Source organism: Chinchilla lanigera, unplaced genomic scaffold (genome assembly GCF_000276665.1).
Source record: "Chinchilla lanigera isolate Chin_1 unplaced genomic scaffold, ChiLan1.0 scaffold00046, whole genome shotgun sequence".
NCBI lineage: Eukaryota > Metazoa > Chordata > Mammalia > Rodentia > Chinchillidae > Chinchilla > Chinchilla lanigera.
The window spans coordinates 2,250,346-2,264,333 of record NW_004955447.1 but is presented as its reverse complement, the minus strand read 5'-3'; the positions used below and the strand labels follow the sequence as shown (position 1 = coordinate 2,264,333).

Sequence of the window (13,988 nt, the reverse complement as noted above, 5' to 3'; positions counted from 1 at the left end):
TTTTTTTGGTTTTTCTCCGGTACCGGGAACCGAACTCACGACCTTGCGCTTGCCAGGCAGGCGCTTTGCCGCCGAGCTAAATCCCCAGCCCCCTCTGTGGGGCTTTTTATAAGTTATTTGTGCTAATTATTATGACTCATGTGCAGCTTCCACTGTCAGTGTCTTTGAAATCTTTGTGGTCTTACTTTCTCCCAGAACCTTCCCTAAATTGTACAGGGGTTTTTACCTTGTGCTCGTAATTCTCTTAATGCCAAGCTACAAATGGTTTTGTTTTTAATGCAGAATTTTCTCACCTTACATTTGTTCTCTACCATTAAAATAATAAACATGAAAATACTTGCCTGTAAGGAGGAGTTCTTTATGAACATCTGCCTGGCAGTTAGGTGTATCTGCCAGAGGGCCGTGAAGTGAAACACAGGTATCAGGACAGTTAGGAGAGTGATTCCTGGCCCTTGCCCTGGGGTTTCAGTCTTATCATGACTCAGACTCCACCTATCATGTGTGGTGATTTTATCTTCCCACTCCAGTGTAGCCTTGAGAACATTTTAAAAGAGGGTTAATATCGCAGAATGCGCACACACAATGTTTAAGTAGTTTGGAAGCCCTTTTGCATCTTCTGACAATAGGCTTGTCTGTCAAACAGCTTCTTCCCTTCATGTTTGAGAACGTGAACTAGATTAGAAGATAGCAGCTGAAATCTCATACAATGACAGTACTGTCTGTCAAAGCTTTAAAATCTTTAGGGAAGAAAAATACACTTTTAAAAGGCTACCAATTTGCAGGGAGGACACGATGGCTCAAGCCTATAATCTCAGCACTTGGAGGCTGAGGCAGGAGAATCACAAACTGCATAGTGAAACCCTGTCTCAAACAGACCCAAAAGAAAAAGCTACCAATTTAAAAAGCTTTGGGCGGGGGATATAGCTCACTGGCATAGCATCTGCCTGGCGAGTACGAGGTCCTGAATTCCATTACTGGTACCCAAAAAGCATTTAATAAAAATTTTAAAAGTTAAAAAATAAAAAGCTTTGCTTATTTTGTATGTTTTGTTTGGAAAAAAGATCTATTTTGACAGTTGTGCAATATCAAATTAACTGTAAAATCTAGTTTCTCAGTGTCTCAAAAACAATTTTTTAACAGTTCTAATACTTTGAAAATATGTTTGTCCTTAGGGTGAGCAGAAGAGACCTGTTTGGTTCTTGTAGACATTCGTAGTAGTGCTGCTTGAATTCTTCACTGACAAATGTTAGTTGCCACAGGTATAAACACAGTAATGTGGAGAATTATGAAAGTTATGAACTTAAGGCATATCCTTTGATTAAAGAATTTAGGCAAATAAGAACTTCCAAAGTCCAATACTTTAATCAACTAGAGAGGATACGGAAGAAAGAGAAATACTGACAGCGAACTGGGGGATTTTGCTTTAAATTGGGAAAAAGAACCAGTTATTTTAAATGATTAGAAATGAAAATAATGAAAGAAAGTAGAGGGCCATGAAAGTGTTTGTAAGAATAATGACCTAGGAGACCAAGTGGTGCTTTGTAAAAGCTGTATTTCCTTACTCTGCTGAGTGTCTAAACAGTCACTTAGACCCAAGAAAAACGGCTTTAATTTTTTTGTTTGGTTTGGCCTTTTGAGACAGGATCTTACTACATAGTCCAGGCTGGCCTTGAACGCACTGTGTAGCCCAGGCAGGGCTCCCCTTGCAGCGATCCTCATGCTTCAGCCTCCCAAGTGCTGAGATCACAGGCTTGCACCACCGTGCCGTGCTGCCTTAATGTTAATCTTACCACACTCAGCTTTATACTACTTGCCGCCACCCAAGAAACACAGTAAGCCATTTATTCTGGTGAAAATGAGAAAGATTTATTCTGTTGCCTCAGCCCTCCATTCACCACATTCAGAAGTGCGGGGGCTTTTGTAGTGAGGAAGAGGGGAGAGAAATACAGTAAAACAAAAGACAAGGAAACTCCTTGCAGGCTTACACCCCCTTTGCAGTTCTTGGCTCTTTCCAGCTTCTGCCCGGGTCCTTTGGGACCAACACTGAGGGGTGTTTTTGACACAGTGTTACTGTTCTGTGCATTTTCTGAGCTGAGGAGAGGAGGGGTGGCCTCTGAGGATGTCAGAGAAATAGCCTATATCTCTAAAAGGAAGAAGTCCTCACTGTTAGAGGCCTGTTTGCCCCTTTGGTCACATCATCACCGGTGACAGTGGAGGATTTGAGTGAGGCTGAGCGTCTGCGCTGTGTACAGTGACTAGGTTCCCAAGCAAAACGATGCCCCCACTCGAATCCTGTGTGGCGCCCCTGACTGCTCCTCTCGAGGGAGGCGGCCCAGCACAGAGGCCTGCAGTTGCAAGCTGTGCTGTGTGACGCAGCACTCCGCGGTCCCTGTAGTTCACGGCACAGGCCGGCCTGGCTGCTGTGGCCCCAGCCTTGTGTGAGTGTGAGCCACAGGCCTGTCTCAGTGCCATCTGCTGTCTGTGAGGTGATAATTCTCTCTTCTTTGTATACATTCTCTTTTTTAAGATGGAGCAACCCTGAAACAGCATTGATTGCAGGTAGATTTCCCATACAGATGAGAGCCAGGGATAGACCAGGACAGGTGGGGCCTGTGGAGGAGAATTTCGCACCTGACAGATGAGGGGAATCGGTAGATGGGCATGGGGCAGGCAGTTGGGGCCCCAAGAGAGCAGCAGGCAGGGAATCAAGGAGCACGCATGGGGCTGCACCACAGGCTGTGAGGCCCGAGACGAGCAGGGGCTGGGTGAGAAGCCCTTAGGGCTTCAGGTCCAAGTGACATGAGGTGAGACCTTTGCAAGAAACGATTGCTCCAACTGCAGCAGACAAATCAGAAGGATATCCCGGGGACCCCAACCACGACAGGTACACTGGTCACGCTGAGAGAGGACCATCCTAAACTAAAGCACTGAGCAGGCCATGCCAGGGCAGGGGCAGTTGCAGGAAAGTAGAACAGGTGTGAGGGACAAGTGGCTGTGCTCTAGAAGGTGAAGGGGCCAGGCTTTTGGCTTCAGGTCCTGAGTCCCCTTCAATAGTAGGGAATGCAGGAGAAAGACAAAGTTTTAATATCTGATGCTAATAGACTAGAGCCTTCTGCCCACACCCACACGAGCATAATTCAGGCTCAGCTCTCCAGGGTAAATACCTGCTTACATGCAGCTTCCTGAAGGAGTTGGACACCCTCTCTTGGAGGCCTGGGCTGGGAGGGGTAGAAGAATGAGACAGAAAGGGAGGGAGGGACACGCAGGGATTTGAAGGGTGGCTCACTTTACTTTAGATCTAATAGCACCAGAGGAGCAGGCAGGTTTCTATAAAATAATTTTGTTTTTTCTCAGTTCTTCGTATTGGTGGTTGTGAAGCATACTTGGAGCTACAAAGGCTTAAACCTTGTCCTTAGTATATTACTGTTTAACTTCCATTTCTATTTTTATATCTGATCTGGAGCATTCGAAACTATGTTACTTACCAGACTACAGGTGAACATTAGTAGCTTAAAGTTAAATTTTAGCATTGCCTTGTCTTGGACCTCTATGAACAAGAAAATAGTTGGTTAAAAATAAAACTTAGTCATCAAGAAATACATGTTTCTTTATTAATCTTCTTGAGGGATGGGTGCTCTTGACATAGATGAGGCACAGATAGTCAGCTTCATACAGTAAAGTATGCCATTTGGTTACCAAGGCCACTATAGTTTGGTGGTTTTTTTGTACCAGGAATTGAACTCACGATTTTGTGCTTGCTAAGCAAGCGCTGTGCCACTGAGCTATTTCTCTAGCTCCACCAGGGCCACTATGAACTTTGAGTTAGAAAACTTCCTTCTCAAACACAGATGATAAGAAACATGCTATGAGAAAATGACACATTGGATGGACATGCTGGGAAAAGAGCAGTTGCCTAGGTCCCCCTTCAGGGTTCTTGCGGATGACAGCGTGTGTTGGCAGAACCCACACAGAGTTAGCGCAGAGCTGTGTTTCCTACAGTTGTCTTTGCTTTGGTGCCCGTGTCTACACCGGGCATCTGTACTGTTATCCATGAAGAGCAGCACATGTGAACTCATGGGAGTGCACCATGCACAAGGACTGTGCGTGGCCCTGTGAGCTGCTCAGAAACACACACGGGACAGACTTGGGTGCAGTCTCATCCTGAGAGCTAAGAGATAAACACATTCACAATCTCGGTGAGGGAAAGGAACACTAGTGTCAGAGGCTGCTGTAAACCAGATGTGAACTGCTGGGTTACCACAGGACAATAAAGTGGAACAGTCAGATAGCATTTGGACAAAGGGGCCATATTCCCCAAAGGACAGTGTGGGTGCAGACTTGGGATCAGGGTTTTCCATTCAATAGGGAATACTCTTCTGCTCTTTGTCATTCAGTAGCTCGAGGGCATACTGAGAAGACAATCTTGACATTAGTGTGCATTCACTTGCACTAGAGACTGTATAACCCCCTGCTGGTGGGGGCTGTATATGTTCTGAAGAAAAGAAGACACATTCAGTGTGCATTTTTCAGGGAAAGCCTAGTAGCTTTTTAACCAAGAAACTAGTGCAGGGCTTCTAAACCCAGTGTCTTAGTTAGTTTTCTCATTGGTGAGACAAAATACCCAACACCCAAAGTTAAAGGAGGAAAGGCTTATTGTAGCTCAGTTTGTAGAGGTTTCAGTCTGTAGTCAGCTGGCTCCAAGGCAGGATGGCATGGCAGAGGAGAAACAGGTCATGGCAGGCAGAAGGCAGCAAGCAGTGAAGTAGCAAAGGAACAAGAAACAGTGATCCCAGTACCCTCTTTCTTTCCATTATATTCTATTCAACTACCACCCTAAGTCCAAGTAGCACTCACACCCAGGGTGGGCATCCTTAATGCTAGCATCAAACCATGAATCAATCCCAGTGTCGAATCCTTTATCCCAGCATCACACACTCTGGATCCAGCAACCTGCAGAAAGCTCCACCTATGACCACATGAGGCTTTGGGGAAACATTGATACACAAGCCATAACACCTAGTATATATGATTGTAAGAATTATATATAAAATTTTCTATTCATGAATTTTTTTCTGGCACAAGAAGCCCTGTTATCCATTGAGCTCTCTAAGAAAAAATAATCCTTTAAAAAATACAGTTTTTGTCATTATATGATCAGACCCTCTGCACTTTATTCATCATTTATTATCTCACTTTGTACCTAACTCTCTGGTCATTAGGGTTACGGTGAGCCAGTGCAGCTCTTCATGTTTTCTGACATTGTGAAGTGTGGAGTGCAGTCAGAGAGCTTCAGAAAGTTAAAGTGGCAATCATTGCAGTACAGTGGTTCCATGAGAGGGGAGCCAGCGGACCTGAGAGGAGGAAAAGGACATCTGTGCAGATGGTGGAGGGGTCCTGGCGAGACTTCCACCTGAACTCATGTTTCGAGCCAAGACCTAAATATTGTATAGGAGGTATCTGGGCAGAAACTAGAGCCAGAGGTTGGAGGGAGGACAAGCATTTGCTATAACTAAAAGATTTTCAGTGTGTATTTCGAGCCCCTTTCCAAATTTTCTTTACAGTAAATTTTCACCTTTCTTACAAGAAATATTAGTAAGATCACATGCTCTACTTGGATAAAATATTAGGAGTGGTGAAGAAATAGCATATTTTTTCTTCTCATTATGGAGAATGTTAATTTTTTAACATTAAAAGTGTGAAATATTTTAACAGTGAATAAGTTCATTCTACATACGGATTTACTTTAACAGTTTACTTATGCATATTTAAGTATTTATTAATTTAATAGTTCTTTCAGATAATACTCAGTAAGATCTGTTTTCCTTTCAATTAACAGAAAAATAAGACAACTCTTACTATTTTTGTTTGTTTTGTTTTTTGGTTCTGTGTATGAAGCCCAGGACTTTATGTGGGCTAGGTAGGTGCTCTATAACTGAGTACATTCCCAGCCCTCTTTTTATTTTTCAATTTTGAGACATAGGCTCACTAAGTGGTTCATGCTAGCCTCAAATGTGAGATCCTCCTACCTCAGGCTCTCAAATAGTAAGGCATACAGGTAGGTATATACCACCGCACCTGGCAGGACAGCACTTAATGTTGAGTATTATACATATGCAAATTCATGATTAGACTTCCAAGGAAAAAACAGGAGAATTTGGTGAGCTTAGAAACACTTGTATAGAGGAACAGCAAAACAGATTTGTTCCCAAATGGCTCCTACATAATTTTTTTTCATCATAATTAAATATTCTCAAAAGTTCTGTGTTAAAAATAATAGGATATTTGAAGTAATGAAATATTTTATATATATTTTATTTTTATTTTTATTTCCGGTACTTGGAATCAAACTCATGACCTTGTGCTTGCCAGGCAGGCGCTGTGCCGCTGAGCTAAATCCCCAGCCCCATTTTATATATTTTTTAAATGAAAATCTTGTTTTTCCAGTGATAGGACTAATATTTGCATTGTAAAAGCCAGAGGATAGGGAAGAGTATAAACTACAAAATAATGTAGTTCACCTAAAATTCTGTGAAGATTTATTAGCCAGATTCTTTGTAAATGTATAAGCAGAAATTTCACTCACAAATATAGTTTTATGTATGGGAGATCCTACCACAGTGGTGCTGCATGACCTTTTGTCCTCCTGCAATACCTTTCCACATCAGTGAAGAGAAGTCTCAGCCACTTTAATATTCAGTTGATTGGATATACAGTATCTTTGACTGTTGGTGTATTATAGACATTTAGGTCATTTCCTGATTTTTTTACCAGTTTTGGTACATCACTGTGTACAATGTGAACATTTTATCAAATTTCATCTTAGAAGTAAAATTTCTAGGTCAAATAAGAAGGCTTAATTTTTTGTACACATTGCCAACATGCTTTAAATATATATATTTTTAAATTTAGCAATGTGGAGCCAGGTGTGATACATATGGCAGGAGGAGTGCTGTGAGTTCAGGTCAGCCTGGACCACATAGGGAGACCCTGTCTCAGAGAGAGAGAGAGAAAGAGACAGAGAGGGAGAGGGAGATGTGGGGGAGAAGGGGAGAGAGAGAGAGGGGTAGAGAGAGAGAGAGAGAGAGAAAAGCATGGTATCAGGAACTCTCACTGCTACAATTGGTTGGATTTTTTATACTGCGTTAAAATTGGAACTTTCCAAATGATAGTTGTGGTTTTTAAGACTGTCCAGCATCTGTATGCTACATGATAATATTTATCTGAGGAGTTTTTTTTTTTAGGACCAATAAGAGTGCCTTAAGAGAATAAACTGAGTTTATGTAGCACGTGCCATGAGAAATGTCAGCCTTTCTACAATAGCTAGCTGGCTGAGATGAACAGCGGCTAGATCTTTTTCCTCTAGTGGTGTAAACTTAGGTGTCTGTAGAGTGCTCTGTTTCCTTGGAGACGCCCTAGGTGCCCAGCCCTGCAGGCAGCAGCCTCCTGGTGCAGACATCCAGGTGAGGTGCAGCCCAGCCCCTTCCTGCTCCCTTTACCCTTCCTCCCAGCCTACCCTCCCTGGACTTCTAGTGTCCAGCCCCAGACCTCTCTGTCCCATCCTACACCCCTTCTCATGGGGTATCAATGTCCAGGTGGTCTCCCCAGAGCTGTTCTCTCTGTGACTCCTGGTGATTTACCTTTCCCAGGACCATTTACCATTCTTTGCTACTATTTTTGTTTTAGATACTATGGAGAAATGGTAGACCTTGAGCTAAATTACTGGTTTATGACTTCTTAGCATTAATGAAACAATGTAACAATTCCTTTGTTAATTTTTAGTTATATTACCAAGCTAATTGTATTATTATTCGTGTAAAGGTACCTCAGCTGTTAAACTTATCATTTGATCTACCTGATTTGTCTTATTTTTTCCCTGTGCTTAATATTTAGCTTATTTTTTTAAATCATATTCACTGTTATTTTCTTTGAAGTATTATGGCAAATATTAGAATTCAGTCTGTAGCCAAACTAAAGCATGTAGCACACTTTGTTTTCTTGCAGACCAGAGTTGACACTGAGCATCTGCCCTGCTAACTGCTTAAATTTGTTAGTTCTTATTTTCATAAATCATTCGAGGAGTTCTTTGTGATATCAGTACGTGAGGCTTTAGAAAGTTGTTGCCCTAGAAACTGAGTGCACTTCTGAAAATTAGCACTCTAAATCTAAGGCCTGTCCCCTTCAGGAGACAATAACTCCCAGGCCTTGCAAAATTTGACTGTGGAAAGAGTTGACTCTAGAAAGACTGCTAGTGAACAGCTGTATCAAGAGGAAGAAAGATTGTACAGCCACACCTGAATTACCAGTGTCAGAGCCTGCGCTCTTCCACCAGACCCTGCTGAGTTACCTCTTGAGCAAACAGTTTAACAGCATTTCCCTACCACACATATGTAGCTATGTAATTCGTGTGCTGGTTTATTCCTCTTAGACCTGAAACAGATTGATAGCCAGGACTCTTGTACAGTTCTAGCCTACTCTCTTAATACCTTGACTGAAAGTCTTTGTTCACATGAATTTTAAAAATAAAAGAGTGCTAAGTTCTATAAAGCACACTGTCAGCCGTGTTTGGAGCAGTGGTCACAGTGCCTCACTCCAGTGCCGAGGACCATACCCCTCTCTTCGTGAGTCAGTGTTGTCAACAAGAACTCAGGCTGTTTAACCAAGGTAGCTTTGGAAACGCTTATCTGCCGTGTGCTTTGCACCTACCATATACATCCGGCACAGTTCTGATTGCACAACTCCGAATTATGAATGCTGTACAGCAAAATTCTGATCCTGACCTGTCTTCTGTGTCAGTGGCCTTTCAGATTGGTCCTCTCTGTAATTTAGGAATGTAAATTATTATGATACAAATGTTAGTGTAATTCTACAGAACAGACAAAACATGGTAAGGCAAAAAGTATTATCTTTGGAACAATGAAAGTGTGAGGAAGGAGACCAGAGTTGCCTATTACTGCCCTCCCATTCACTGACTAGTATATTCAATGTCATTACTGTTATTTTAATAATTAGAGCATCTTCAAAGGCACAATTGTTTTTTCAGTACTGAAGATTGAACCCAAGGCCTTGAGGCTGAGCGGCATCCCTAGCCTTTTTTTTTTTTAAAAACATTGTACAGATTAGACTGCCTGTTACTCTGTTATTATTTATGAGACTGATTGCCATCCTCTCATAGTCACAAAAGGGAGTAATACAAAGCAATGCAAATAAAGAATTCCAGAATGTCCAAAACTTACAGTAAAAACACAGTCCTTTATTTTCATTTTGAGACAGGGTCCCACTTAGTTGCCCAGGCTGGACTTGAATTTGTAGTCCTCTTGCCTGAGCTTCCCAGAGTGCTAGGCTTACAGGCATGTGCCACCGTGCCCATTTAAGGGCACAGTTTTTAAAAATATTTTATTAAAGTCATCTTTGGGATTATGAAAGAATGACGTGGTACCCATTCTTTTTGGGGGTGGGGGTCACTGAGGATTTAAACCCAGGCATTGCATGTGCTAGGCATGCACTCTGCCACTGTTAGCTACACCCACAGCCCTAGTATCCAGCCTTTATTACAATAAAACCCGAAGATGCCAAACTAAAGAAAACAACTTTACTTCCTTTGTTTTGGGGTTTTGTTTTTGGTTTTTTTTTTTTTTTTTTGATATTAGAAATCGAATTCAGGACCTTGCACTTGCCAGGCAGGTGCTTGTGCCACTGAGCTATATCCCTGGCCCAAGAAAACAACTTTAAAAAGAAAAGCAGCCCTTTTCCTTTCTGGGAAAAGAAAGTCTCTTAAACTGATTATTTTATTCAGACACTTAAAACTTTTTAAAGTTTTAAACAGAATATGTGTCCAGTAGAAACAGAAAAGTGCTCTAAATGGAACATGCCAAAGAGAAAGTCAAGAGACCTCTGGTGTCTATTCTATTTCTTACCTAGAAGTTCTCTTCCTAAATCTTCTCAAGACTTAGCAGGGTTGGTTGGTGGACAGTTTGTTGGTTGGTTTTCCTGGGACTGGGGATTGAACCCAGGGGTGCTCTACCACTGAGCTGTGTCTCCAGCCCTTTTTGTATTTTTTCATTTTGAGACAGGTTCTACATTGTCCATTGGACTTGAACTCATAATTCTCCTGCCTCAGTCTCCCTCAGAGCTGGTATTACTGGTGTGCACCACCACACCCAGCGTGAAGGATTTTTATACATTATATTGTTTTAGTAAAGTCAGCTTTTTCTTTATTAGGTGACAACTATAATTTCTATCTTAAAATAAAAAAAGAATATTCATCCTCCTGGCTTCAAAGTGATATAGGAAGTCTGTAGAGCAACTGAAGTAGATGGTTAGACTAATACATTCTAATGTGTCTGTGGCCCAACAGAACATGGGTAAACAGCATATTCTGTTGTTAAAGGGTTATAAGTATGTGAAGCGCTACTTTACTTTAAAAACATAGTAGCCAACCTTTAGAGTATGCTTTTTGCATGTGAGACACTTTATAAGTGCTTTAAGTATCTATAATTCCAAAATTTTTTTAAAAATCTCAGAAACTAAAGGCATTTTTCATGGATATGCCTGGATAGTTTTGGTGATACAACATGGCAGGAATTTACTTAAGGATGTTTATAATCTGTATCCTATTTAAACATTTATTTATTTCCTGTAGAAATATTAATGTGTTTAATTATAGCATGCTGCCTTAGTGAGATCCTTCTAAATCTACGTGTTGAAAGAAATATCTGGCTTTATTGAATTTTAAGTGGTTTATTTTGTATTTTTGTGTATCTCTAAAGCAGTATTTTTTTATTTTTGTATAGGGGAGGGGCAGTGGGGGAGAGCTGGAAAAATACTTAGGTTTTTTGTTGTTATTTTATCATAATATTTGTCCTGGATGTAAAAAATATTGAACGTATTTATCACCTTTACTAAAGTGGTCAAAATAAGTGTCAAATGACCTTGTGTATGCTTAGAATACAAACAGTCATATTTGGTTTCAATAGAAAAAGAGACCTCTGTGTTACTTTTTATGGGACATGCATCTTTGTTTCTTTTTGTTGGAAATTTTGAAAAATCTTAGCTGTGAAACAGTAACCCTAGTTGGCCTCTGCTTATAGACGGGTTGTATTTGCAGCCGTGCTAACCTGTGTTAACACAGAAGGAGTCTTAGGCAACTCCCTTTCAGTTGTCCTTTTGGAAATCATATTTTTAACAGCACTTTTCTTTTTTGGCTTGCATGACATTTTCTTTCTTTTCCTTTCTTTTTGCCGTTTGCAAAGACTCTTGGGAGGATTTGACAGATTTGGTGGAGCAAATGCGCGATGATGCAGAAGGTGCGTGCCACACCAACATCCTTCAGCTTTGTTTGCTTTTTCTTTTTTGTTTTTGAATTTTCTAACCACCCTTTAATTGTTTTCCTTAAGACGGTGTATCAGATTGAGGTTTTATTTCCCATGGCAGTAACTGAAAAAAGATTTATGCTTATGGTTCCAAGTAAAATACATAAATGTATATGTGCACTGATCCTTTAGGATATTTGTTAAATAACATATTTAAAAGACATTTCAAGAGTATGTTGAATTTTTCTATGGCTTATTTTTCATTTGTTTGTTGGGAAGGTATAAGTATATATGGAGAGAAATAGATATGCACAATTTCACAACTTTCAAAAACAGATCCTAGAAATCTGATTTGGTATAGAATGTTGCTCTGATGTGTAGATTTGCATAGCATTAAACTCATTCAGCTAGAATGACAGGTATGTACCACCACCCCCAGCAAATCAGTAGTTATTTCTTCTGCAACCATGGCCCCTAACCTTAAGCAGCTTAGAGTGCTTTGTACAATTTATACTAAAAACAGAAAAACTGAAGTTCTCTTTTACTGTGTCATTTTGCATCCTCTCACCGCTGAAGCACTGCGGATCTCTGAGCTTCGGCGCACGACCTGCACACACACCTCTACTGCTATACCCAGGCAACCCTTGCCTGGCCCCAGCCACCCTTCTCTCCACTGTGCTCTCAGCTGTCTGCTCCTCCTCACCAGCTCCTCCCTCATCTGCACCACCTGCCTAGCAACAGGAGTGCCACAAAGGACAGTGCCAGCTTCAGCCCCCTGCACCCCCGCCCCGTCCGCTCTTCCATCCATTCAGCCATCTGTCCTCTAATTCTGTGTATGCATCCCTCTAGTCAGTGTAAACCCTGTGAGAGCATTGCTTGTCTTGAACTTCTTGGCTCCCTCATCAGACCTGGGGCAGTGTTGTCCTCAATGGTCTGGTCACAGCAAACAAACCGGGGCAGTTTTCTCTTTCCAGGCTGCCCAATTATATATTCTTCAGGACTTCGCTTTAAATGAGTAATTCTGTTCCCGAGTTTCATTTCTTGTGGTCAAGCTATTATTTATACTGTCTTTTTTTTATGCTAGTGAGTAGTGCTTACTATTACATTAGCTGCTACTGTCATTATCATTATAATCTCCCAATCAGGCTGAAGGCTTTCATTCCTTTGATACCCTAGATACTGAAGAAAAATGCTACGTAAAATATATGTCCTTCCTGCCAGGGGTAGTAGCACACATCATAGTCCCTGCCATGACAGAGGCTGAATCAAAAGAATTCTCAATCGCACAAGTTTGGGATCAGCCTAGGCAAGATAGTGAGACCCATCTCACCAGAGAGAGGGAGAATGAGAGGGAGAGGGTCAGGGGGAGGGGAGGGGGAGGAGATAGACTGAAAGGAAATGAAAGAAAAAAAGAAAAAGAAAGGAAGGAAGGGAAGGAGGAAAGGAGGGAGGGAGAAATCTAATATATGTAGGACTTCTTTCCCATGATTTAACAAAGGCAAAATTCCATTTCTTCAATATAAAGTACTAATGCAAGAAGCAAGCCTACTGTAAAAGTCAGAGTTCCTTTTCTTTTAGTTTTGCTGGGGTTTTTGTGGAAGGTTACTGTAGGTGACACCCAAAGGGAACCCAAATGAACTTTAACAGTGTAGTGCATAATATACCCAGAACATGTGAACTCTGTCAGTGCCTTGATGATCTTAGTAAATTGCCAGTCAGGTACTACTTGAAAGTGTTACTCAAGGTCCTATTTGTACAGCAGTCTTTCTGGAATGCAGTTGTTGAATTCAGAATGGGAGGAAGGGAATGGCTTTCCATGTTAACTTTTGTGAATCATTTCATTCTCGTCTTCTGTATCATTTTCTGTTTCTCATGTCTCATAGACTTAACCACAATCATGTGAAATTTAGCATTTTGCTGTGTTACATTGTGGGACTACTTATCCCTATCTCTCCAGGGTGAACTGGTCCCGAGAACGACGTGCCCGTGGATGATTAAGAAAAGTAAAAGAAAAAGAGAGACAAGAAAAACGAGATAAAATTCTGAGATCAGGGGGCTTACAGTCTCTCAGACTGCTCTCCCCCACACCAAAATCCAGATACCTTTTTTTGAGCGAGAACCAAGGAAGCAGCTAGGACAGATGGGTGCATACCAAACATTCCAGCAAGGATAATTAAAGGACCACCCAAGACACGCCTATAATCCCAGCACCCAAGAGGCTGAGACAGGAGGATTGTAAACTCAAGGTTAAACAAATCTTGTCCTCAAAGCTGTTCTAATCAAAGACTGTCCTTCTCCACATTAAATGACTTGGAGATTTTGCAAATGAATACTGGTAACAAGAACCAATATATAGTGCGGGAGTATTAGCCACACCTAACAGCAATTCCCCAGATTCTGAGAAAGTAAGAATGATACAAGTCCTTTTGAGAGATCTTCACTGCTAAGCTGTTTCAGTTCTGTTTCTCCTCTGTTATTATGGATGTGCCGTAACAATTGGCTTCTCTTTTTTCTTACCCCTTCTTGAGACAGTCTGTTTATATTGCGTAGGCTGCCCTCAAACTCAGGATCTTCCTGCCTCAACCTCCCCAGTAGCTGTGACAGTAGGCAGGTGCTACTGCATTGGGCAACAGTTTGGCTTTTTAATAGATGAAATGTTAATTCTGGCTTTCGACCTCC

At 41.3% G+C, this 13,988-nt stretch overlaps 1 protein-coding gene across 5 annotated transcripts in view; it reads left to right on the top strand.

The window, feature by feature from the left end:
* Positions 1-13,988, top strand: part of Rufy3 (RUN and FYVE domain containing 3) — a 65,221-nt gene that overhangs the window by 1,675 nt on the left and 49,558 nt on the right. For 3 of the 5 annotated variants that reach the window (XM_005392778.2, XM_005392776.2, XM_013518505.1), the window contains exon 2: positions 11,250-11,303. The exons of the other annotated variants lie outside the window; for them this stretch is intronic. In XM_005392778.2, coding sequence (XP_005392835.1) covers positions 11,250-11,303 — 54 coding nt within the window. The remainder of the gene's footprint in view (positions 1-11,249; positions 11,304-13,988) is intronic. 5 annotated transcript variants of the gene reach the window in all.